The following is a 26,263-nucleotide window of genomic DNA, read 5'->3' as shown; positions in this document are numbered from 1 at the left end:
GTAAATCTCTCACTCATGCACAGGAAGCAGGTAGATGGGTATTCTTATAGTCATCAGCAACCATTACCTGGTCCTCCCCAGTCCTAGATTGTTGTAGATGGGGCTTGGATGCACATCTATTTGTATATGATCAGTTTCTACGACATTTTTATGACCTTTGCCTCTTCCATGCATGAGCTACATTTAAAGCTATAAACCGCTATATAAGTGAAAGGAAATGAGAAATTTGAAACTTTTAGGATAGATGTAGAGATTTAGCTAGCTTTGAGAACAAAGCCAGACGAACCTTAGGTGAGCATAGAATTGATTGGTTTTAAAGTTAATATAGTTTTTCTTTTTTTTTTGATGATCCCACGATCTTATTGTGAATGTTAATATTAGAATATCTTTTTTTTATTGATGTATGTAATCCCAACAATGATTAAGGGGTCACCTTTCATGTAAATGCGTCTTTGCTTATTTATAATTGGTATCCTGAACTTGATCTCTGTAGACTGGCAATTGAGTTTTTTTATTTTGAATTGTCAATGTTCTAAGTCATGGTAGAAAATATTCATGTGGTATTCATCTCAGTTTTTTCATGTTGTTGTATGCCAACTTCATTCTTAATAATTTTTTTTTTTCAAGGAATCCACCTAGATGAATTAAAGAGGCAAAGAGTTGTGGCTTTGAATGAGTCCATACTAACTTTGGGACAGCATTTTATGAATGGAACGTTGCAGCCAAGGGCAATCCCCAAGAATAAACTTCCGGAAAATATAAGACAGCAGTAGGTATTCTTAAGCTTTATTCCTTAATGGTAATATGCTTTACATTGAAGATATTGTATATTGAACTACTTTATTGTTATTAGATTTAGATAAAATATTTTTTATTTTTAGCTGGACATTTTGCTATAATGTACAATGTTTGTAGCTGGTCATATTTTTCCTGCAATCAATGTGGTTGTGAGTGAGCAAGCAGGGCAGGGTTGCATCCCTGCTGCTGATAGGTAACTACCAGTCGGTTGTTTACACCTCATTAGAAAGTTTTTAACGGCTGTGTATTCCTGGTTATCTTTTATCTCTCCTATGTAAATAACTCAGGTTTGCATAGATAAGAAAAATACAAATTACTTCCAAATTTGTCATCTTAAATTGGATTAGAGTTGTCTTATTTTTCCTATGTGCATGACTGTATTTTTAGGAGTTTAATGGCATTAGCCATTTTACTGGTCAGTCACTCGTTAACTCCAAGTCTTTTAGGGAATTTAATTGCTGTATCATCATCAGTATCAGTTTTATAACTGATAGAGAATATTTGACCAAAAGATAAACCTTGAGACTGATGACTTGGGATTTCTTGTTATTGAGGGAATGTTCCATGTTGACAACATTTTTTTCCTGTGCCTCTCTGTTTCTTAGTCAGTGCTCCTTCTAGTATCACACTTCTTACTTTTGCCATTAATCTTTCTTGACAAATGCCTTCTAGAAATCAAGGTGGGGCATATATAATGCATTGCTTTACTTCTATTATGCATATTGAATATTTCACACAAGAAATCTGGAATCTTTAATGCCACTCCAGAATTAGATTGTTAATGATGTGTTCGCCTAATGTTCGCATGGCAACATATTGATCCCAGCCCGGAACCACGAGTTTAAGCAGTTTACTTGGGAGGATACTGCTGTGGTTGTGTACCACAGTGGCAGATTTTGGGCTTGCCTGACTAACATTCTGTTGCACGTGTGCTGATGATAAACTGAAACCAGGCTCTTTTACCTTTACCTTTAAGTATTTCCTTATGTCATCAGCTACAATAATGTCTCGTACTTTCCCCAGAATTGTCGCCAGGCTGATGGACTCGTATTTCTTTGATTCATTCTAAGAGCCCTTCTTGAATATTACTGCAGTATTTTATAGGACTTAATCCTTCACTACTTCTCTTTTCTTTTGAGGATGGGTTTATTGATTTTACAAAAGTGAGAAGCAATTTTTGGTTTTACTTCATTAATTCATCAAGTGGAATCCATCTTGATCAAGGGACTTTGTGCAGCAGTTGCCTAGCAACAAAGCATGATGCAATTAAACCAGTTTTCTTTTGGTTGCCCGGTCGTAGAAAACGAAACTATAGTAAATTTTTTTTAGCAAGGCAGATATGCACCGACTCGCAGCGGTGCCCTTTTAGCTCGGAAAAGTTTCTTGATCGCAGATTGGTTGGACAAGGTAATTCTAGCCAATCAGCAATCAGGAAACTTTTCTGAGCTAAAAGGGCACCGCTGCGAGTCGGTGCAAATGCGCCTCATTAAAAAAAATTTAGTATAGGAGTAACCCATATAAATGACTTAGGTTTGTATAGCTAGGTAAAATACAAATTGTCTAAAATTTGTAGTATTCACATAATTAGGTACTCACTCTACACCAATGATTTTGATTTAATTATAGCTTATAATTTCTTTTTATATCATCTACTTGCTGAATCTATACCCAGAGACGCATCATTTTTCTTTCAGGTTTGCCATCGACGGCGATAACATCGTCGTAACCGGGTTGTACGCAGACGCGCACATGGAAATCACACGGGAGGCGGCATACAAGATTTTTCTGTATCCTGATCGGCATCAAGAAGAGCTGCTGACCGAGCTCCTCTGCGGAAGGCATGAAATGGCCACCACATGTGGGTTTCCCTCGTACGCTCACAGGTCGGTGCTTAGAGCCCCTTTGGTTTGTGAAGATAATAGGAATATTGATATGAAAATTGTTAAAATGTCTCCACCGGTATTTTTTCTACATTTCATGAAATAGGGTTCTTTGTTTTTAGTGTTTTCTTTCAGTGTTTACAACTTTCTAACCAAGTTAGGTAGGTTCATTACGAGAGAGAGGGAGAATTCAAGTTAGGTACATTAAGAGATAAAAAAATAGAGCAAGACCTTGTGGACCTAATAGATATATTATCCCTTTCGCCCCAAAAGGACGTAGCGGTACATTATTGCGAAACACTGTTATTTACATGTTTTTGCATATTCTTTATAACTTTATGAGAAACTTCAGGCATTTTCCAAAAGAATGAGACCAACCTGACCTCTCTATGACAAAAATTAAGGCTGTTAGAGAAATTTAAAAAAATATACAGTATAGCAAAATGTGCTCGAAATTTAACCTTGCCTTGCGGGTAAAAGGGTTATTATAAATGGGGGATATGTTTTCAATACCTTGGTCATTCGTTAGGAGAAGAAATACTAACAGGAAAATTACAAGAAATATAGTTCTCTCTGTGTTACTGTAGTTTGCGTACATATTGCTTTACGCGCTAATTTTTTTCTTAAGAGTTATGTTTTCAGAATATCGCTTATCATATACATGATGAATGAAGTTTTTGAATAGGCTATTTCTGTGTGTGATTAGATACTCCCCTCCATGTACATAAAGTACAATGTACATATGTACATTGCATAAAGTTAACTGGGTACTTGCAGCTCTCATTTGATTACTGCGACTCAGTTTTATGAACATACCGAACCATATTATTAATGTTCTATGTGGCTTTCCTGGGGGATTTGTTTGTGAATGAGGAATTGGAGCAAAATATAAAAGTTGAAGAAGTTGAACAGCTAAACGGGAATACTTTTAAGTACTGTATACTTTTTTTCATTGTAATGTATGAGAGGATTGTATTTCATATCTTTCAAGAAAAATGATATAGTTTTTTATTGTTTTTTTTTTTTAGGGCAGTAAAAGGAAGCTTGGCGGAAACACCGGAATTAGTACAAAATTTTCTGAATCTCTTGTCGCAGGAAATACGACCCAGAGCTGAGGAGGATTTTATGGAAATGAGCATCATGAAGAAATCTAATAATAAACTTTCAAAGGTATGTCAGGGTGAATTGTGCAAGGGGGGATATTACATAAGAAACATCTATAGTACCTTCAATATAAGAGTTTGATTTTTGGCTTTTGAATTTCTTTTGTCAACGATTATGTAAATATGAAAGCAAGTGGTTTAAGAATAGTTAAAGTTTGGTCCCACTCAGCTTAAAAATTCTTGGGAGTTCTACATGAATGAAATAGTAATGTAGTGTGTTGTGTTTTGAATGGGTTATAGTTTCTTAATTCCTTACCTCACAGGGGTATTTTCTCCTCTTGAAGTTTGGTCCCACTCGGCTTAAAAGCACTTAGGAGTTTGATATGAATAAAATATAAATGTAGTGTGTTGTGTTTTAAATTTGTTATAACTTCTTTTTAAATATTTAACTTAGCCGGTGAATATATAGCTGCAACTCTGTTGCTCGACAGACAAACTCTACGGAAAAACTCGCCAGCGATCGCTACACAGGTTGCGGGTGTGCCCAACAGCGCCATCTGTCGACCAGATACCCAGCTCTTATGTAAACAAAGACTCAATTTTCTCTTTGTCGACGTGTCGACAAGACGTACTTTACTCGCTGTTGCTAAACTGGAGTTTTTCAATATTTAACTTAGCCGGTGATTATATAAGCTGCAGCTCTGCTGCTCGACAGAAAACTCTACGGAAAAAATCTGCCAGCGATCGCTATGCAGGTAGGGGGTGTACTTCAACAGCGCCATCTGTCGCCCAGGTACTCAGTACTCATTGTAAACAAAGAACTCAATTTTCTCTCTGTCGTGCTACCGGCAAGACCTACTAATTCGCTGTTGCTAACTGGATTTGTTTTCACAACTATTTGGTGAAGTACGCTATTCTAGTTTTGAGCTTTCGCTGTGCAGGCTTTCTCTTCAATAAATCCTTGCATTCTTTTTTTGATATCGGATTATTTGTTGATGACTTTGGATAGTTTTTGAATTCCCCTTTGACCAATTCAAAATGGCTGACCCTTCTCAAGTCCCAAAATTCAGGAAGTGTAATGCTAGGGACTGTTCAAGGCGTCTTCCGAAGGCCTCTATCGATCCTCACACCGTTTGTTCCAATTGTCGGGATAAAACCTGTCAATTGGAAGATCGATGTGAGGAATGCGTTGGGCTTTCGGAATTCGATTTTATCGAATTCCAAAAATATACACGTAGGCTAGAGAGAGATAGAGTCAGGAGAAGTTCATCTCGTTCTGTTGATTTTTCCTCTCCTCATGCCCCACAACCTATTCCTTCCCCTGTAGTGGTTGCTCCTAATCCCCCTTCTGGCACTCAGGAACCTTCGATGGCTGACATGATGCGTGCCATCCAAGCTCTGGGTGAGAGAGTTGAGTCCCTGGCTAGTGACCGTAACCAGCTCATGGCGGACGTCAAGGAGCTGAAGTGTAAAAGTGCAGTGGGAAGTGGTAAAGTGAGTGATAGTGTTGTGGATAGTGTTGCGCTTGAGGGTTCGTCTGTTCGGGCCTGTCGTCCTCCTAGTCCGGGACCTCTTGCAAGCTCCCAAGTCCAGGGGAGAAGCAATGTCGTACGACCAATGGGTTCGAGAGGCTTTAATCAGCGAACAGACGTTCCCTCCGTGGTTTCGGGCGTATCTACCCAAGATCGCCCCACCCACACAAAGACGAGAGAGCCCATTTATTCCTCGTCTGCGGAAGAGGTTTCTCGTAAAAAGCCATGGACCAAGGTCTCACGACCACTTAAGCGCAAGTCGGTCCCTTCCGCGCAAGTCCAACGGCCCAGTTGTAGCTACTGGGTCAGTTCGGACTCGCTGCAGTCTTCCGATGACTGCTCACCTCCTAAGAGAGGCAAAGCGGTACCGCCTCAGGCAGTTACACCGTCTGTCGCCGCACCTGCTCCTACAGACCCTAAGTGGTCTTTGCTGCATACCATGCAGTCACAGTTAACGTCTCTGATGCAGGACTTTCGTGCGGAGAAGGTTGCTGCTGCACCAACCTCTTGCCTACAACCAACCACACACTCGGTTGTGCGTCCTGTGGACGCTGAGGCGACCTTCTTGCGCACTCCAGCTGAGAGAGTCCCGCCACCCATGCGTTCCAGTGTGCCCTGCCAGCCGCATGTTGACGTTCAGCGACGCACGGAACCTTCCGTTGACGTTCGCGAGGTACAACAACCGTCAGAGTTGTTTTGTTTTGACGCGGTGCGTCAACCTCCGCAACCCAGTGTGGTTGCCTCTGCTCACCCACATCAGACTAGACAGTCTGGAGTAGACGCTGTGCGTCCCCGCGCTGCTATGGTTGTTGCCAGCTCACAGACTGGGCAACAGTTCCATGACGTTGCGTCCGGTTCAGTCACGCGTGCACCCGTGCGACCGGACTCAGCTTACCAGCCGTTACCTACTCCATTGCCGCTTCCTCCTCAATACTCGGATGATGGACTTTCTGATGATGACGATGCAGCACACGTTGATGAACCACATTCGGACCTTGACGAGCCTAAGTCCACGCAACCCTCTTTGGACTTTAGAAAAGTCCTTGCTCTGTTCAAAGAGATGTTTCCGGACCAGTTTGTGTCTGTGGCTCCGCGCTCTCCTCCGTCAGAGTTTGTATTAGGTACGCCGTCATCCTCGCCTGCCTTTACTAGACTCATCCTCGCACGCTCGTCCAAGAGAGCTTTACGAGTGATAGGAGAATGGATGCAGTCCAAAAAGAGTCTAGGGAAGACAGCCTTTACGTTTCCCCCTGCTAGACTCTCTTCCAGATCGAGCGTCTGGTATGCCACGGGAGAAGTTCTCGGCTTAGGAGTTCCTGCCTCTGCCCAGGGCGACTTCTCAAGCCTTGTAGACTCTCCCCGCAGGCTAGCCATGAGACGCTCTTAAGATATGTTGGTCATCTTCGGACCTAGACCACCTGTTGAAAGGGATCTTTAGAGCCTTCAAGGTCTTCAACTTTTTAGACTGGTGTCTGGGAGCTTTGAGCAGGAAGATCTCCCCGACAGAGAAGGAAACTTCCTTGCTCATCATGTCCTGCATGGACAAGGCCATACGTGACGGGTCTAATGAGCTTGCTGCATCGTTCGTATCCGGAGTCCTCAAGAAGCGTGAGAACCTTTGCTCTTTCCTGTCAGCTGGAGTGACACCTTGTCAAAGATCCGAACTTCTGTTTGCTCCTCTCTTTAAGTGCCTTTTTCCAGAGGACTTGATTAAGGAGATCGCTGCTTCTTTGATACAGAAGGACACCCATGACCTGGTTGCGTCCTCTGCCCGCAAAGCCACCCCTTTGCCTACCTTGTCAGCTAGACCAAGGATGGACACTCCAGCGTCCCGATTTATTCCGCCCTTTCGTGGCAGAGCCTCCAGCAGAGGAGGTGCTCGTGCCGAAGGGAGACGTGGGAAGAAGAAAGGAACCAAGTCCTTTAAAGGCAGAGTCTGACTGCCAGCTTCTTCAGACAGCAGTGGGAGCCAGACTCAAGAACTTCTGGAAGACCTGGGAGAAGAGAGGCGCAGATGCACAATCTGTGAAGTTGCTCAGAGAGGGGTACAAGATCCCGTTTGTACGAAAACCCCCTCTAGCAACGTCTCCCATCGATCTCTCTCCCAGGTACAGAGAGGAAGACAAGAGACGAGCATTGAAACAGGAGGTGTCTCTCTTACTAGAAAAGGGAGCGGTAGTCAAAGTCTCGGACCATCAAACCCCGGGCTTCTACAACCGTCTCTTCTTAGTGGCAAAGAAGACAGGAGGGTGGAGGCCGGTGCTAGACGTCAGTGCGCTGAATGTCTTTGTCACAAAGCAGACGTTCTCCATGGAGACCACAAAGTCCGTTCTAGCAGCGGTCAGAAGGGAAGATTGGATGGTCTCTTTAGACCTAAGGGACGCATACTTTCACGTCCCCATCCACCCAGACTCCCAACCTTTTCTGAGATTTGTTTACGAAAAGGTTGTCTACCAGTTTCAAGCCCTGTGCTTTGGCCTAAGCACAGCTCCTCTTGTGTTTACGAGGCTGATGAGGAATGTAGCCAAATTCCTTCATTTAGCGGACATCAGAGCCTCCCTCTATTTGGACGACTGGCTTCTAAGAGCTTCTTCCAGTCGTCGCTGTCTGAAGGATCTAAAGTGGACTCTAGATCTGACCAAGGAATTGGGTCTCCTGGTCAATATGGAAAAGTCTCAAGTGGTCCCATCCCAAACTATTGTGTATTTAGGGATGGAGATTCACAGTCTAGCTTTTCGGGCTTTTCCGTCGGCCCCCAGAACAAGTCAAGCCCAGTTATGCATCCAGAACATGCTGAAGAAGGAACGATGTTCAGTCAGGCAGTGGATGAGTCTGATAGGGACACTATCATCCCTGGAACAGTTCGTATCGTTAGGAAGACTACACCTCCGTCCTCTTCAATATCACCTAGCTGTTTACTGGAAAAAGGACAAGACGCTAGAAGCGGTCTCGATCCCCATTTCCGAGAAGATGAAGTCTTCCCTGACTTGGTGGAAGGACAGTATCAGCCTCAGAGAGGGTCTGCCCCTGGCTGTTCAGACTCCCAACCACGTTCTCTTCTCGGACGCATCGGACACGGGCTGGGGTGCGACATTAGACGGTCGGGAATGCTCGGGAACTTGGAACTCGAGTCAAAGGACAATGCATATCAACTGCAAGGAGCTACTGGCAGTTCATCTGGCCTTGAAAAGCTTCAAGTCTCTCCTTCAAGGCAAAGTGGTGGAGGTGAACTCGGACAACACCACGGCTTTGGCGTACATCTCCAAGCAAGGAGGGACCCACTCTATGACGTTGTACGAGATCGCAAGGGACCTCCTCACCTGGTCAAAAGATCTAAACATTTCACTAGTAACGAGGTTCATCCAAGGCAACTTGAATGTCATGGCAGATTGCCTCAGTCGGAAGGGACAAATCATTCCAACAGAATGGACCCTACACAAGGATGTGTGCAAGAGACTTTGGGCCACATGGGGCCAGCCTACCATAGATCTCTTCGCAACCTCGATGACCAAGAGGCTCCCAATATATTGCTCACCAATCCCGGACCCAGCAGCAGTTCATATAGATGCCTTTCTCCTAGATTGGTCGCATCTAGACCTATATGCATTCCCCCCGTTCAAGATTGTCAACAAGGTACTGCAGAAGTTCGCCTCTCACGAAGGGACAAGGTTGACGTTACTTGCTCCCCTCTGGCCCGCGAGAGAATGGTTCACCGAGGTACTTCGATGGCTAGTGGAAGTTCCCAGAACGCTTCCTCTAAGGGTGGACCTTCTACGTCAGCCACACGTAAAGAAGGTACACCAAAGCCTCCACGCTCTTCGTCTGACTGCCTTCAGACTATCGAAAGACTCTCGAGAGCTAGAGGCTTTTCGAAGGAGGCAGCCAGGGCGATTGCTAGAGCAAGGAGGACATCCACCCTTAGAGTCTACCAATCGAAGTGGGAAGTCTTCCGAAACTGGTGCAAGTCAGTATCTGTATCCTCGACCAGTACCTCTGTAACTCAAATAGCTGACTTCCTTTTATACCTGAGGAAAGAACGATCTCTTTCAGCTCCCACTATCAAGGGTTACAGAAGCATGTTGGCATCAGTCTTCCGTTACAGAGGCTTAGATCTTTCCAACAACAAAGATCTACAGGACCTCCTTAAGTCTTTTGAGACCACGAAGGAGCGTCGTTTGGCTACACCTGGTTGGAATTTAGACGTGGTACTAAGATTCCTCATGTCAGAAAGGTTCGAGCCGCTACAATCAGCCTCCTTTAAAGATCTCACTTTAAAGACTCTTTTCCTGGTTTGCTTAGCCACAGCTAAAAGAGTCAGTGAGATTCACGCCTTCAGCAGGAACATCGGATTTTCATCTGAAACGGCTACATGTTCTTTATAACTTGGTTTTCTAGCCAAAAACGAGCTACCCTCTCGTCCTTGGCCGAAATCGTTCAATATTCCAAGCCTATCGAATATGGTTGGAAATGAACTGGAAAGAGTCTTATGCCCTGTGAGAGCTCTTAAGTTCTATTTAAGATGAACTAAACCTTTACGAGGACAGTCAGAAGCTTTATGGTGTTCAGTTAAGAAACCATCTTTGCCTATGTCAAAGAATGCTTTATCCTATTTTATCAGACTGTTAATACGAGAAGCTCATTCCCATCTGAGTGAGGAAGACCAAGCTTTGCTGAAGGTAAGGACACATGAAGTTAGAGCTGTCGCAACTTCAGTGGCCTTTAAACAAAATAGATCTCTGCGAAGTATAATGGACGCAACCTATTGGAGAAGCAAGTCAGTGTTCGCGTCTTTTTATCTTAAAGATGTCCAGTCTCTTCACGAGAACTGCTACACCCTGGGACCATTCGTAGCAGCGAGTGCAGTAGTGGGTGAGGGCTCAACCACTACAATCCCCTAATTCCATAACCTTTTTAATCTTTCTCTTGAAATGTTTTTATTGTTGTTTTTGGGTTGTCCGGAAGGCTAAGAAGCCTTTCGCATCCTGGTTGATTTGCCGGGTGGTCAAATTCTTTTCTTGAGAAGCGCCTAGATTAGAGGTTTTGATGAGGTCCTGTGGTATGGGTTGCAACCCTTCATACTTCAGATCCTAGGGGTCGCTCAGCATCCTAAGAGGATCGCGAGGCTCCGTAAGGAAGACATACTTAAAAAGGCAGAGTAATTGTTCAAGTCGACTTCCTTACCAGGTACCTATTTATTTTATTTTTGTTATTTTGATAACTTCTAAAATGAAATAAAAAATCCTTAGCTCATAATAATGTAAACAATTATTGCTGGTCTCTACCCACCCCCCTGGGTGTGAATCAGCTTATATAATCACCGGCTAAGTTAAATATTGAAAAATGTTATTTTGATAATAAAATAAATTTTTGAATATACTTACCCGGTGATTATATATTAAAGGACCCTCCCTTCCTCCCCAATAGAGACGCAGTGGACCGAGGAGAAAATTGAGTTCTTTGTTTACAATGAGTACTGAGTACCTGGACGACAGATGGCGCTGTTGAAGTACACCCCCTACCTGCATAGCGATCGCTGGCGGATTTTTTCCGTAGAGTTTTCTGTCGAGCAGCAGAGCTGCAGCTTATATAATCACCGGGTAAGTATATTCAAAAATTTATTTTATTATCAAAATAACATTTTTCACATCTAATTGGTGAAGTACTATATTCTGGTTTTGAGCTTTCGCTGTGCAGGGTTTTTCTTCAAACAAATCCTTGAACTCTTTTTTGTATCGGATTCTTTGTTGATGACTTAGATCGTTTTTTGGAATTTTCCCTTGACCAATTCAAAATGGCTGACCCTTCACAAGTTCCCAAATTTAGGAAATGCAATGCTAGGGACTGTTCTAGGCGTCTTCCGAAGGCTTCTATCGACCCTCACACTGTTTGTTCCAATTGTCGGGGTAAAACCTGTCAATTGGAAGATCGGTGTGAGGAGTGCGTGGGCCTTTTGGAATTCGATTTTATTGAATTTCAAAAGTACACACGTAGGCTAGAGAGAGATAGAGTTAGGAGAAGTTCTTCTCGATCTATTGATGTATCCTCTCCTCATGCCCCACAACCTATTCCTTCCCCTGTAGTGGTTGTTCCTAACCCCCCTCCTAGCACTCAGGAACCATCGATGGCTGACATGATGCGTGCCATCCAGGCTCTGGGTGAGAGAGTTGAGTCCCTTGCAAGTGACCGCAATCAGCTCATGGCGGATGTTAAGGAGCTTAAGTGCCAAAGTGCAGTGGGAAGTGCGAAAGTACCAAGTGATAGTGTTGTGGACAGTGTTGCGCTTGAGGGTTCGTCTGTTCGTGCCTGTCGTCCTCCTAGTCCTGGACCTCTTGCAAGCTCCCAAGTCCATGGGAGAAGCAATGTCGTACGACGCATGGGTTCGAGAGGCCTTGATCAGCGAACAGACGTTCCCTCCGTGGTATCGGGCGTATCTCCCCAAGATCGCCCCTACCTACCTAAGACGAGAGAGCCCATTTATACCTCGTCGTCTGAAGGTGTTTCTCGCAAGAAACTTTGGACCAAGGTCTCACGACCGTTAAAACGTAAATCGGTCCCTTCAGGACAAGTCCAACGGCCCAGTTGTAGCCACTGGGTCAGTTTGGACTCGTTGCCGTCATCCGATGACTGCTCACCGCCTCTGATGCAGGACTTTCATGCGGAGAAGGTTGCTGCCGTACCAGCAGCGAGTGCAGTACCTAGCCTACAACCCTCCAAGCGATCGGTTGTGCGTCCTGTGGACGCTGAGGTAACCTTCTCACGTACACCAGTTGAGGGAGTTCCTCCACCGATGCGTTCCAGTGTGGGCTGCCAGCCGCATGTTGACGTTAAGCGACGCACGGAGGTTGGCTTTGACGTTCTGGATGTTCAACAACCATCAGAGTTGCCTTGTTTTGACGCGGTGCGTCAACCTCCGCAACCCAGTGTGGTTTCCACTGCGCAACTCAGTCAGTCTAGACAGTCTCGGGTAGACGCTGTACGTCCTCGCGCTACCATGGTTGTTGACAGCTCACAGACTGTGCAGCAGGTCCATGACGTTGCGTCCGGCTCAGTCACGCATGCACCAGTGCGACCGGACTCAGCGAACCAGCCGTTACCCACTCCGTTGCCGTTTCCTCATCAGTTGTCGGATGAGGAACTTTCTGATGATGATGTTGCTGCACATCAAGATGAACCACAATCAGAATTGGACGAGCCGAAGTCTACTCAACCCTCTTTGGACTTTAGAATAGTTTTGGCTATTTTCAAAGAGCTGTTTCCTGACCAGTTTGTTTCTGTGGCTCCTCGTTCTCCGCCTTCAGAGTTTGTTTTAGGCATGCCTTCTACCGCACCTGCCTTTACTAGACTCGTCCTCGCACGCTCGTCCAAGAGAGCTTTGCGGGTGATAGGAGACTGGTTAGAGTCCAAGAAGAGTTTAGGGAAGACAGCATTTGCTTTTCCCCCTGCTAGACACTCTTCTAGATCGAGCGTCTGGTATGCCACGGGAGAAGTTCTCGGCTTGGGAGTTCCTGCCTCTGCCCAGGGCGACTTCTCAAGTCTTGTAGACTCTCCCCGCCGCCTTGCCATGAGACGCTCAAAGATTTGTTGGTCATCATCGGACCTGGACCACCTTTTGAAAGGAATCTTTAGGGCTTTTGAAGTCTTTAACTTCTTAGACTGGTGCCTAGGAGCCCTAAGCAGGAAGATCTCTTCGACAGATAAAGAGACTTCTTTGCTCATTATGTCCTGCATGGACAAGGCCGTCCGTGATGGGTCTAATGTGCTTGCTGCCTCATTTGTGTCCGGAGTCCTAAAAAAGCGAGAATCTCTCTGCTCATTCCTTTCTGCTGGAGTTACACCGTGCCAGAGATCTGAGCTTCTCTTTGCTCCTCTTTCCAAGTGCCTATTTCCAGAAGTCCTGATAAAGGAAATAGCCGCTTCGTTAGTGCAGAAGGACACTCACGATCTTGTTGCGTCCTCAGCTCGCAAAGCTCCCCCTTTGCCTACCTTGTCAGCTAGACCAAGGATGGACACTCCAGCGTCTCGCTTTATTCCGCCCTTTCGTGGCAGAGCCTCCAGCAGAGGAGGTGCTCGTGCCGAAGGGAAGCGAGGGAAGAAGAAAGGATCCAAGTCCTTTAAGGGCAGAGTCTGACTGCCCGCAACTTCAGACAGCAGTAGGAGCCAGACTCAAGAACTTCTGGCAGGCCTGGGAGAAGAGAGGCGCAGATGCACAATCTGTGAAGTTGCTCAGAGAGGGGTACAAGATCCCTTTTGTACGAAAACCCCCTCTAGCAACGTCTCCCATCGATCTCTCTCCTAGGTACAGAGAGGAAGAAAAGAGACGAGCCCTGAAATTGGAAGTGTCTCTTTTGCTAGAGAAGGGAGCGGTGGTCAAAGTCTCGGACCTGCAATCGCCGGGATTCTACAACCGCCTCTTCTTGGTTTCAAAGAAGACAGGAGGGTGGAGGCCAGTGCTAGACGTCAGTGCTCTGAATGTCTTTGTCACAAAGACGAAGTTCTCCATGGAGACCACAAAGTCAGTCTTAGCAGCGGTCAGAAGGGAAGACTGGATGGTCTCCCTAGACCTAAGGGACGCCTACCTCCACGTCCCCATCCACCCAGACTCCCAACCTTTTCTGAGATTCGTTTTCGAAAAGGTGGTCTACCAGTTTCGGGCCCTGTGCTTTGGCCTAAGCACAGCTCCTCTCGTGTTTACGAGGCTGGTGAAGAATGTAGCCAAATTCCTCCATTTATCGGACATCCGAGCCTCCCTTTATTTGGACGACTGGCTTCTCAGAGCCTCTTCCAGTCGTCGCTGTCTGAAGGATCTCAAGTGGACTCTAGATCTGACCAAGGAATTGGGACTCCTAGTCAATTTGGAAAAGTCGCAACTGGTCCCATCCGAAACTATTGTGTATTTAGGGATGGAGATTCACAGTCTAGCTTTTCGGGCTTTTCCGTCGGCCCCCAGAATAAGTCAAGCCCTGTTAGTCATCCAGAACATGCTGAAGAAGGAACGCTGCTCAGTCAGGCTGTGGATGAGTCTGGTAGGGACGCTATCATCCCTGGAACAATTTGTGTCATTAGGAAGACTACACCTCCGTCCGCTTCAATACCATCTAGCTTTTCACTGGAAAAAGGACAAGACGCTAGAAGCGGTCTCGATCCCGATTTCTGAAAAGATGAAGTCTTGTCTGACTTGGTGGAAGGACAGTATCAACTTAAGAGAGGGTCTTCCCCTGGCTGTTCAGACTCCCAACCACGTTCTCTTCTCGGACGTAGGCTGGGGCGCGACATTAGACGGTCGGGAATGTTCAGGACTGTGGAACTCGAGTCAGAGGAACATGCATATCAACTGCAAGGAGCTGTTGGCAGTACATCTGGCCTTGAAAAGCTTCAAGTCTCTCCTTCGAGGCAAAGTGGTGGAAGTGAACTCAGACAACACCACTGCCTTGGCGTACATCTCCAAGCAAGGAGGGACCCACTCACTGACGTTGTACGAGATCGCAAGGGACCTGCTCATCTGGTCAAAAGGTCAAGACATCTTACTAGTAACGAGGTTCATCCAAGGCAACTTGAATGTCATAGCAGATTGTCTCAGTCGGAAAGGGCAAGTAATTCCAACAGAATGGACCCTCCACAAGGATGTATGCAAGAGACTTTGGGCCACTTGGGGCCAACCAACCATAGATCTCTTTGCAACTTCGCTGACCAAGAGGCTCCCAATCTATTGCTCACCAGTCCCGAACCCAGCAGCAATACATATAGATGCCTTTCTCCTAGATTGGTCACATCTAGATCTCTACGCATTTCCACCGTTCAAGATTGTCAACAAGGTACTGCAGAAGTTCGCCTCTCACGAAGGGACAAGGTTGACGCTAGTTGCTCCCCTCTGGCCCGCGAGAGAATGGTTCACCGAGGTACTTCGATGGCTAGTAGACGTTCCCAGAAGTCTTCCTCTAAGGGTGGACCTTCTACGTCAGCCGCACGTAATGAAGGTACACCAAAGCCTCCTCGCTCTTCTTCTGACTGCTTTCAGACTATCGAAAGACTCTCGAGAGCTAGAGTCTTTTCGAAGGAGGCAGCCAGTGCGATTGCTAGAGCAAGGAGAGCATCCACCATTAGAGTCTACCAATCAAAGTGGGAAGTCTTCCGAGACTGGTGCAAGTCAGTCTCTGTATCCTCGACCAGTACCTCTGTAGCTCAAATAGCTGACTTTCTCTTATACCTGAGAAAAGTACGATCCCTTTCAGCTCCCACTATCAAGGGCTACAGAAGCATGTTGGCATCGGTCTTCCGGCATAGAGGCTTAGATCTTTCCAACAATAAAGATCTTCAAGACCTCCTTAAGTCTTTTGAGACCACTAAGGAGCGTCGTTTGGTTACACCTGGTTGGAATTTAGACGTGGTACTTAGATTCCTAATGTCAGACAGGTTTGAGCCGCTACAATCAGCCTCCCTGAAAGATCTCACTTTAAAGACACTTTTCCTGGTATGCTTAGCCTCAGCTAAAAGAGTCAGTGAGATTCATGCCTTCAGCAAGAACATCGGATTTTCGTCAGAAAAAGCCACATGTTCTCTACAACTTGGTTTTCTAGCCAAAAATGAGCTGCCTTCTCGACCTTGGCCTAAATCGTTCGATATTCCCAGCTTATCGGAGATTGTAGGCAATGAACTAGAAAGAGTCTTATGCCCTGTGAGAGCTCTTAAGTTCTATTTAAAGCGCACTAAACCTTTACGAGGCCAATCTGAAGCTTTATGGTGTTCAGTTAAGAAACCATCTTTGCCTATGTCAAAGAATGCTTTATCCTACTTTATCAGACTGTTAATACGAGAAGCTCATTCACATCTGAGTGAGGAAGACCAAGCTTTGCTTAAGGTGAAGACACACGAAGTTAGAGCTGTTGCAACTTCCGTGGCCTTTAAGCAAAATAGATCTCTGCGAAGTATAATGGACGCAACCTATTGGAGAAGCAAGTCAGTGTTCGCGTCTTTTTATCTAAAGGATGTCCAGTCTCTTTACGAGGACTGCTACACACTGGGACCATTCGTAGCAGCAGTGCAGTAGTGGGTGAGGACTCAACCACTACAATTCCTTAATTCCATACCCTTTTAATCTTTCTCTTGAAATGTTTTTAATGTTGTTTTTATGGGTTGTCCGGAAGGCTAAGAAGCCTTTCGCATCCTGGTTGATTTGGCGGGTGGTCAAAGTCATTTCTTGAGAGCGCCTAGATTAGGGGTTTGATGAGGTCCTGTTGTATGGGTTGCAACCCTTCATACTTCAGCTCCTAGGGGTCGATCAGCATCCTAAGAGGATCGCGAGGCTCCGTAAGGAAGACGTACTTAAAAGGCAGAGTAATTGTTCAAGTCGACTTCCTTACCAGGTACCTATTTATTTTGTTTTTGTTATTTTGATAACTTCTAAAATGAAATAAAAAACTCTTAGCTCATAAAATGTAAACATATATTACTGGTCTCTACCCACCATCCTGGGTGTGAATCAGCTATATATTCACCGGCTAAGTTAAATATTTAAAAATGATATTTTGATTATAAAATAAATTTTTGAATATACTTACCCTGTGAATATATAAATTAAATGACCCTCCCTTCCTCCCCAATAGAGACGCAGTGGGACGAGGAGAAAATTGAGTCTTTGTTTACATAAGAGCTGGGTATCTGGTCGACAGATGGCGCTGTTGGGCACACCCGCAACCTGTGTAGCGATCGCTGGCGAGTTTTTCCGTAGAGTTTGTCTGTCGAGCAACAGAGTTGCAGCTATATAATCACCGGGTAAGTATATTCAAAAATTTATTTTATAATCAAAATATCATTTTGACAGTGTGGTTTATTTATTTCTTTATTTCCTTACCTCAGTGGGGTATTTTTTCCTGTTGAAGCCTTTGGACTTATATCACCATGCCTTTCCAACTAGGGCAGTAAGCTTAGTTAGTAATAATAACAGTAATGCATTGGAGCAAATCATATGAATATGGAAGCATGAGAGCTGAAAGGTATAGATCGCACAAGTATATAAATGAAAGACTGCTGAAAATGTCTAACATATCAGTGCTTATCTTAAAACAGACACAAAAGAAACTTTAACCCCTTTCAAAACACAACCCTCTACATTACAGAAAGTTCCCAACTTACAAACTTAATAGATTTCAAGAAAGTATTTGTAATTTTATTACATTTTGGCCTAGGATAGGCTTCACACAACTCACATGCCTACGTTTTTCAGTTGCAAAAGTTAACAAATAGTTTGTTTCATATTACACATCTCGTCTTGCTTAAATTATATGGTATTGTTTTATTACGGTATTTCTTTATGAACCTTTTTATACAATATCTGAGATCAATGATTTCTGTTGGATTTGTGTTTGTATTTCCAAATGTTTTTATGTTGACCTTATATAGTCAGGAAAAATAGAAGTTTCTTATTTCCTTTCCTCACTGGGCTATTTTTCCCTATTGGAGCCCTTTGGCTTATAGCATCTTGCTTTTCCAACTAGGGTTGTAGCTTGGCTAGTAATAATAATAATAATAATATTAAATTGTTCCGTAACCGAAATACAAACCACGCTATTTACATTGGGTTTACCTTTCGGCGTAGCTGAAATGGCGAGCCATTAGAATTTAACAAGGGTATATTACCCCCGCGCTAGTTAGCAGGGGGGTAGGGGAGTGGTAGCTAGCTACCCCTCCCCCCCTCACACACCGGTGAATTGCTTCACTTTCACTTTTGGCTCGGACATGGACAGATGTCTCTGTCTTTGTCCTCGCTTGGCGGCCATTATTTGTTTTGTCTTTACTTAATCTCTTACTTTTCTTTTACTCAATATATATGTAAACATTTTCTCATGTTTATGTATATATTTGAGTATAGAAATCAGTAAGTTTCCTTTTTAGAGTTTGTGCTTGTGTGTGTAGTGTACGATATCTCCGTGGAGCCCTCGGCAGTTAGGCCACCATGGTGTAATTTCATGGGTCGCGATCGAGTTTGACTTCGGTCTTTCTCTCTCTCTCTGAGGTCGTTCACCCTTTTTCTACGTTTCTTACTACGCCTTTGTAGCTTCCTTCCCGTGTGTGGGGGGGGGGGGGGGTTGCTACGCCGTACGTTTTGTCTCAATTAGTTTATGAATCTAATTGTATTTGTTGATTTTTCAGCTTTGTAGAACGATCCTTTCGGGGTTTTCGTTCTTTCTTTAGTGTTCATTCATTTTTAAATTACATAATTACAGTTACATAATTATAATTGTTATAATTCTGTGTTGGTTACAGCTCTCCTTCCGTGAGTGTAAGTGGTTGTGAGGGCATGTGCCTCTTGTGTAATTCTTGTGTTCCTTTCCCTCGGGATTCCTCTTCGGAGCCATCCCGGGGGAATGAATGTTAACTAATGATTTTTGTGTTATTTTTCACAGTTACCGATCTAGTTCGTTTCTGTAATGTGACAACGAAATGAGCTGTCTTGTTGAGGCCTGGAGATTCGGCTGTTGCTGCCTCCCCTATAGATCTTCGTCAGGGGCGTGTCTCCTTCTCCTGGAAGTACTCCCGCGACGATTGACAGCTCTCCAGTTCATTTTAGAACACTCAGGAGGCTCGCCTCCTTGGGTGGGTAACTTTCCTTCCGAGGGAAGTTTTTCCTGTCCAGGCTGGAGTTTTTTCCCTTTTGGGGGTTTCTCTTGCCTTTTTTTAGTGCGACTATGCTCTTGGTGCTGAGCGGTCGCACCTGCAGTTACGCTCAAGGGGCTGGGCAACTGCTGGAGCCCCTCTTCGGAGGGTTGCTCCTTTTAGGTCTCTGGCTGACCCGTCTCTTCTACGAAGTGTTTCTCTTTCGTTCGCAAGAGAGTACACTCATAGAGACTCCTCTTTGGAGGACTCTTCTGTTATTGTTGCTGTTGGCCGCCTTCACCGTAAGGCTCACCGTCCGCTACGTCGTAAGGGCCTCCCATCTCCCTATAAGGGTGCTAAGAGGCGCCTTTTTGAATCTCCGTATGCAGCCTACAACTCCTTCTTCTTGATCTTCCGCCCCAGGTGCAGATGGACAGCAGTCTGACCTCGTCTTCCGACGGGCAACGGTCTTCCTGACGGACAACGGTCTTCTGACGGACATCAGTCTTCCGACGGACAGACAACGGTCTTCCATCGGACATCAGTCTCCTGACGGACAACAATCCCTTCGGGGCAAAGGGTTGCCTCCCACGGGGGTTCTTCCCTTGCGTGTCAGGGTTCCCCTGCACGCCCTTCTGCAGTGTTCTTTCCTGCTCAGTGTTAGCGCACAGGCGCTCTCCTGCTCATCAGCGCTTTCCTGATCGCTAGCGCTCTCCTGTTCGTCAGCGCTCTCCTGATGATCATCTCTGCTGTTCCTGTTGGTTCCTGTTACGCGCCCTGTGCGCCCACGTTCGCCCTCGGGATCTGGAACTTCGGTTCAGGTCTTGGACAAGGACTCTTCTTCTACGCACAGGCTTCCACGCGTTGCCTTCTGCTCGCCAGCGATCATTAGCTCGCCAGCAACCACAGACGCATCAACGTTCGCCTGCTCGTCAGCAATCTCCTACGCGTCAACGATCACCATAGATCTGCACGCGTGTCAGTTCCCCTGGACACCATCAGTAGCGATCTAGCGCTCGCCTACTGTGGACCACGATCTCCGGTAGCTGAGTCTTGCCGTAGATCTTCCTCCTGCTTGCCAGCGCTCACCTTTACTTCTGTGCTTCTGTGCGCCAGCTTTCTTCAATTGCCAGCACACATCTGCGCGCCCTTTTCTGCCACGCACCTATGGGCGCCAACAGTTTTTTCTGACCGTCTAGGATCGCCTGATTAACAGCTTGCTTCAGCACTCACCTTCCTGATGCACCTGCACGCCTTCTGTTAGCGCGATGCGCGCTAACCATCACTAGTCTCTTACGTGTTAGCGATCGCCTACGCGCCCGCGCGATTCTTCGCCTGCGCGCTAGCGTTTTGTTAACGCACCACTGCTCGCCAACGCGACGTCGCTTGCCGACGCGCCGTCACTCGCCTACGGGCCATCGCTCGCCAGAACGCGCCATCGCTCGCCAGAACGCGCCATCGCTCGTCAACGCGCCATCGCTCGTCAACGCGCCATCGCCCACCTACGCGCCATCACCCACCTACGCACCATCGGTCTCCCGACCGCCTACGCTCACCCGCACGTCCACGTGCCTGCGCTTCCACACGCCCACATGCCCGTGCGACCGTACGCCCACGTGCCCGCGCTCCTACGCTCATGCGCGACCGCGCACATGCGCTCCAATGTTCGCCCGCGCGTGAACCAACGGTATTCTATCGCGCGGACCGACGGTGTTCCGTCGCGCGGACCGACGGTGTTCCGTCGCGCGGACCGACGGTGTTCCGTCGCGCGGACCGACGGTGTTCCGTCGCGCGGACCGACGGTGTTCCGTCGCGCGAACGTCGGCTGGATTCCTGCAGTATCCATTGCTCGCTTACGGGTCATCGCCTTTTTCTTTCAGCCTCGTCGGCCTAAGTTATCGGACCGCTACTACAGCTAAGACAAAGTGTCCAATAGCAGTCCCCTCCTGTCAGGAACAGGCAGCACGGGAGGCTCTCCCGGGGGGGCATAATCCTAGAGGGAGCGGCAGAGTTCACGGACTCTAGGGTTGGCAACCCCCCCCTTGCAGGTCTCACGCTGGGAGGATGCCTAAGGCTACTCATCCGGATAACAGCTTCCCGATGCCGATTCCTGCACGATCTCCGTGATCAGCCAAGGATATCGCGCCTGCCGTCTCTGTCAGCGAATTCAGTGTCACTGAACCTCTATGCCATGGGGTCAGCAAGAGTTTTGCCTGTTTATGCAGAATGATCCATGCCTTAGGAGAAGGTCCTCCATAGGATCGTCGACGACTTCACCCCCCGGCTTCTTCAGTCGATCCATTCTCTTAGGAAAGCATCTGAGACGGGAATTCCATAGTCAACCTCTCACCTCTGATCAAGTTTGTCGAATAAACTTCGTCCGGCGTGGAACAGCAGAATCGATCAGACTGGTAACGAGGCGACAGGACTCCTTAAACCCTGGATCGGAAGGACGGGTACTTTCAGTTTCCATTCCATCCATCCTGTATAAAAAAATCCTGTGAGACAACAACAAAGAGATGGAGCTGGGGGGAGAGTGACTGCTCCCCGCACTCTAGTTTTGGGGTGTTTGAATGTGCGTGGATGTAGTATGATAGAGAGTAAAAGATGTGAGATTGGAAGTATGTTTAGAAGTAGAAGGATGGACGTATTGGCCTTGTGTGAGACAAAGATGAAAGGAAAGGGTGAAGTGATGTTTGGTGAAATGTCTGGTAGAGTGTCTGGGATTGAAAGGGGAAGAGCGAGAGAGGGTGTGGCTTTATTGCTGAGTGAATGGATGACAGGTAAAGTAGTGGAATGGAAGGAGATATCATCTAGGTTAATGTGGGTAAGGGTTAGGTTGGGTAGGGAATGTTGGGCGTTTGTCAGTGCGTATGGGCCAGGTAGTGAGAAAAGTGAAGAAGAGCGGAATGAGTTCTGGAGTGAATTAACTAGGTGTGTAGAAGGACTGGGTAGAAGGAATTATGTAGTTGTTATGGGTGACTTAAATGCTAGAGTGGGCGCTGGAGAGGTAGAAGGTGTCATTGGAAAGTATGGCGTACCAGGTGAAAATGAGAGTGGTGAGAGACTGGTAGATATGTGTGTTGAACAAGAGGTGGTAATAAGTGCTAGCTTTTTTAAAAAGAAAGATAAAAATAAGTATACATGGGTGAGAGTGGCAAATGGAAGAGTAGTAGAAAGGGCATTAATGGATTATGTGTTGATAACTAAAAGAATGTTTGGAAGATTGAAAGACGTGCACGTGTTTAGGGGTATGGCTAACGGCATGTCTGATCATTTTTTGGTGGAAGGAAAATTAGTTGTAGCAAAAGAGTGGGGGAATAGAGTAGGTGGATGTAAAAGGGAGCTATTGAGGGTTGAAGAGCTTATAAAACCGGGGGTGAAAAGTAATATCAGGAAAGGTTGAAAATGGCATATGACGAGGTGAGAGTAAGAGAAACTGGTAATTTAGAGGAGGAGTGGAAGTTAGCAAAAGAAAATTTTGTTGGGATTGCAAGTGATGTATGTGGCAAGAAGGTTGTTGGAGGCAGCATGAGGAAGGGCAGTGAATGGTGGAATGAAGGAGTGAAGGTAAAAGTGGAAGAGAAAAAGAGGGCTTCTGAAGAATGGCTGCAGAGTAATAGTATAGAGAAGTATGAAAAATATAGAGAGAAAAAGGTTGAAGTAAAGCGCAAGGTACGTGAGGCAAAGAAGGCAGCTGACCTGAGGTGGGGTCAGGGACTGGGTCAGTCATATGAAGAGAATAAGAAGAAGTTTTGGAAAGAAGTGAAGAGAGTAAGGAAGGCTGGCGCAAGAATTGAAGAGACTGAAAGATGGAAATGGAAGGTTGTTAAAAGGAGAGGAGGCAAGGAAAAGATGGGCGGAATATTTTGAAAGTTTACTGAATGTTGAGGATAATAGGGAGGCAGATATAATTGCTGTTCCAGGTGTTGAGGTGCCAGTGATGGGAGATGAGAATGAGAGAGAGATTACAATAGAGGAAGTGAGGAGAGCACTAGATGAAACGAGAGTAGGAAAAGCATCTGGTATGGATGGTGTGAAAGCTGAGATGTTGAAGGAAGGGGGTGTGACTGTCCTTGAATGGTTGGTGAGATTGTTTAATGTGTGTTTTGTGTTGTCAATGGTACCAGTAGATTGGGTCTGTGCATGTATTGTACCACTATATAAGGGTAAGGGAGATGTGCATGAGTGTTGTAATTCAAGAGGTATTACTTTGTTGAGTGTAGTTGGAAAAGTGTATGGTAGAGTACTGATTAATAGGATTAAGGATAAAACAGAGAATGCAATCTTGGAAGTACAGGGTGGTTTTAGAAGAGGTAGGGGTGTATGAATCAGATTTTTACAGTAAGGCAGATATGCGAGAAATATTTAGCAAAAGGTAAGGAGGTGTATGTTGCGTTTATGGATCTGGAGAAAGCATATGCTAGAGTTGATAGGGAAGCAATGTGGAATGTGATGAGGTTATATGGAGTTGGTGGAAGGTTGTTGCAAGCAGTGAAAAGTTTCTACAAAGGTAGTAAAGCATGTGTTAGAATAGGAAATGAAGTGAGCGATTGGTTTCCGGTGAGAGTGGGGCTGAGACAGGGATGTGTGATGTCGCCGTGGTTGTTTAACTTGTATGTTGATGGAGTGGTGAGAGAGGTGAATGCTCGAGTGCTTGGACGAGGATTAAAACTGGTAGGCGAGAATGATCATGAATGGGAGGTAAATCAATTGTTGTTTGCGGATGATACTGTACTGGTAGCAGACACAGAAGAGAAGCTTGACCGACTAGTGACAGAATTTGGAAGGGTGTGTGAGAGAAGGAAGTTGAGAGTTAATGTGGGTAAGAGTAAGGTTATGAGATGTACGAGAAGGGAAGGTGGTGCAAGGTTGAATGTCATGTTGAATGGAGAGTTACTTGAGGAGGTGGATCAGTTTAAGTACTTTGGGTCTGTTGTTGCAGCAAATGGTGGAGTGGAAGCAGATGTACGTCAGAGAGTGAATGAAGGTTGCAAAGTGTTGGGGGCAGTTAAGGGAGTAGTAAAAAATAGAGGGTTGGGCATGAATGTAAAGAGAGTTCTATATGAGAAAGTGATTGTACCAACTATGATGTATGGATCGGAGTTGTGGGGAATGAAAGTGATGGAGAGACAGAAATTGAATGTGTTTGAGATGAAGTGTCTGAGGAGTATGGCTGGTGTATCTCGAGTAGATAGGGTGAGAACGGGTGTAAGATATGAGTTAGCGGCTAGAGTGGATATGAATGTGTTGAGGTGGTTTGGCCATGTTGAGAGAATGGAAAATGGCTGTCTGCTAAAGAAGGTGATGAATACAAGAGTTGATGGGAGAAGTACAAGAGGAAGGCCAAGGTTTGGGTGGATGGATGGTGTGAAGAAAGCTCTGGGTGATAGGAGGATAGATGTGAGAAAGGCAAGAGAGCGTGCTAGAAATAGGAATGAATGGCGAGCGATTGTGACGCAGTTCCGGTAGGCCCTGCTGCTTCCTCCGGTGCCTTAGATGACCGCGGAGGTAGCAGCAGTAGGGGACTCAGCAGTATGAAGCTTCATCTGTGGTGGAAATGTGGGAGGTTGGGCTGTGGCACCCTAGCAGTACCAGCTGAACTTGGCTGAGTTCCTGGTTAGGCTGGGGGAACGTAGAGAGTAGAGGTCCCCTTTTTTGTTTTGTTTCTTGTTGTTGTCGGCTACCCCCCAAAATTGGGGGAAGTGCCTTTGGTATATGTATGTATGTATGTATTCCATCCATCTTCCAGGAAGCTCTTGGAATTCAGCCTAGACTACAGGTGTTCCTGCTTTAGATGCAGTGTGGCGATTCCGCCATGGCATCGCAGGTTTTTCCCCAGAGAACTCTCCTTGCTTTTTTCATGGCCGCTCAGGAGCAGGCTTCCGCCTGGTCAACTCCGGTAGGCTCGGGTTCGACCTTCTTCAACGCCGGGACAAGCTCCCGGATCCTTGTCATGAGTGGGGGTTCATGGTAATTTGCTAGGAGCCTTCTCTTCTTCTGCCTCAACATCTGGAGTATCTAGCCATGATATTGAGTGAACGGCCTTACCACGTTGGAAACCCCGCTTCTCGTCTGTCCAGCGAGGTTAAGCAACGTCGGGTCTGGTCGGTACTTGGATGGGTGACCGCCTGGGGACGCCAGATTCTGTTGCCGCCTCCTCTGAGCCTTCCCTTCAGTTGTCTGTGGCAAGGCTGAGGAGAGTCGCAGTACCTGTTCTCAGTCAAGCAGAGCTTTCAGCCCTACCTTGGAACGTTTCTTAGGTTTTTTTCCTCATTGACCCGTCTAAAGTTCCGAACGGTCGCCTCAGGATAAGTTCCCTGTGGGGCGGCCCAAGTTCCGGTAGTTTCAGAGCAACGATTAACCGAACTTTCTGGCCCCTATGGGACTAGCGGAACGATTAAACCTTCAATGGGTGTTGACCTATGAACCTCTTGATGGAGTGGATATTCTCGTCCTTTCCCCACATTTTTTATGCTGTTCTCGGACTCGTCAAAGAAAAGTGGGGGGGCATGTTCCGGTTCAGGCCTATGGTCAGGACCGGAAGGATACCTCTCCATCATTCAGGCAGGCTTAGGGGCTGTAGTCTGGCCCCTCTACAGATCCTACAGCTCCTGCCGAGTCGCTCCCTGCGCAACGACTTCAAGGTACTGGCGTGTTCCAACCAGCAAGGGACGCATTTTCATACCATCACATCTTGCAGTAGAGATACTGAGATGTTTTGAGATCCTCTCAATACCCCCATCGGCTCAGGAATGTTCTCTCCGACTATCTGAGCAGAGCCTCATAGAGAGAGTGTACTCGGGGGTCTTTGGCCTTTAGTAACCAGCAAGTCCTGGCCTGGGGGACCTGATCGCGACAGCTTGGAACCTCAAGCTTCCGCTGTTCTTCCCCCCAGTCTCAGACCCCAAGACTCTTTGGCAAGATGCATTCCGGTGACGGTGGGACAACATTGACGCCTGCGTCTTCCCTCCTTTGTTGTCTGTTGAGAATGGGTCTCAACAAGACCAGGTTGTCTGTCAACCTTTCAATGGCCCTGAGAGCTCCACTGGGACTATACGCAGAACGGTTTCCGGACCCTCTGCTTCCCCTGACGGAACTCCCAGGAGAGCTTCTCCCACGGCACAGGCTACTCAAACAACTACACTACAACATCTTTCACGAGCCGTGGCGTCGCTTCGGCTTCGTGCCTGGAGACACTACGCCTCCTCCTCAATAAGAGACAACCTGCTACAGTCGTGGGGCGGAGGTCGCGTCATCTGCGATAGTCATCCGCAGGGGTCTACCAGGCGAAGTGTAGAGTCTTCTGTGGTTGGTGTCGTGGGAGATATACCTTTTCTCTTGAGGCCTCTTCTCCAGC

The 26,263-nt window shown here is 46.3% G+C and overlaps 1 protein-coding gene and 1 pseudogene across 1 annotated transcript in view; both read left to right on the top strand.

Annotated features, from left to right (window-relative positions):
- The window catches only part of LOC137622372 (mitochondrial intermediate peptidase), a 124,327-nt gene that overhangs the window by 32,790 nt on the left and 65,274 nt on the right, over positions 1 to 26,263 (top strand). Inside the window, exons 5-7 of the mRNA XM_068352970.1 lie at positions 628 to 769; positions 2,493 to 2,681; positions 3,707 to 3,848. Coding sequence (XP_068209071.1) covers positions 628 to 769; positions 2,493 to 2,681; positions 3,707 to 3,848 — 473 coding nt within the window. The remainder of the gene's footprint in view (positions 1 to 627; positions 770 to 2,492; positions 2,682 to 3,706; positions 3,849 to 26,263) is intronic.
- On the top strand, positions 24,941 to 25,059 carry LOC137622888 (5S ribosomal RNA; annotated as a pseudogene).

This window comes from Palaemon carinicauda, chromosome 29 (assembly GCF_036898095.1).
Source record: "Palaemon carinicauda isolate YSFRI2023 chromosome 29, ASM3689809v2, whole genome shotgun sequence".
NCBI classification, from domain to species: Eukaryota; Metazoa; Arthropoda; class Malacostraca; order Decapoda; family Palaemonidae; genus Palaemon; species Palaemon carinicauda.
The sequence above is the reverse complement of the archived record's forward strand: the minus strand, read 5'-3'. Positions and strand labels throughout refer to the sequence as shown.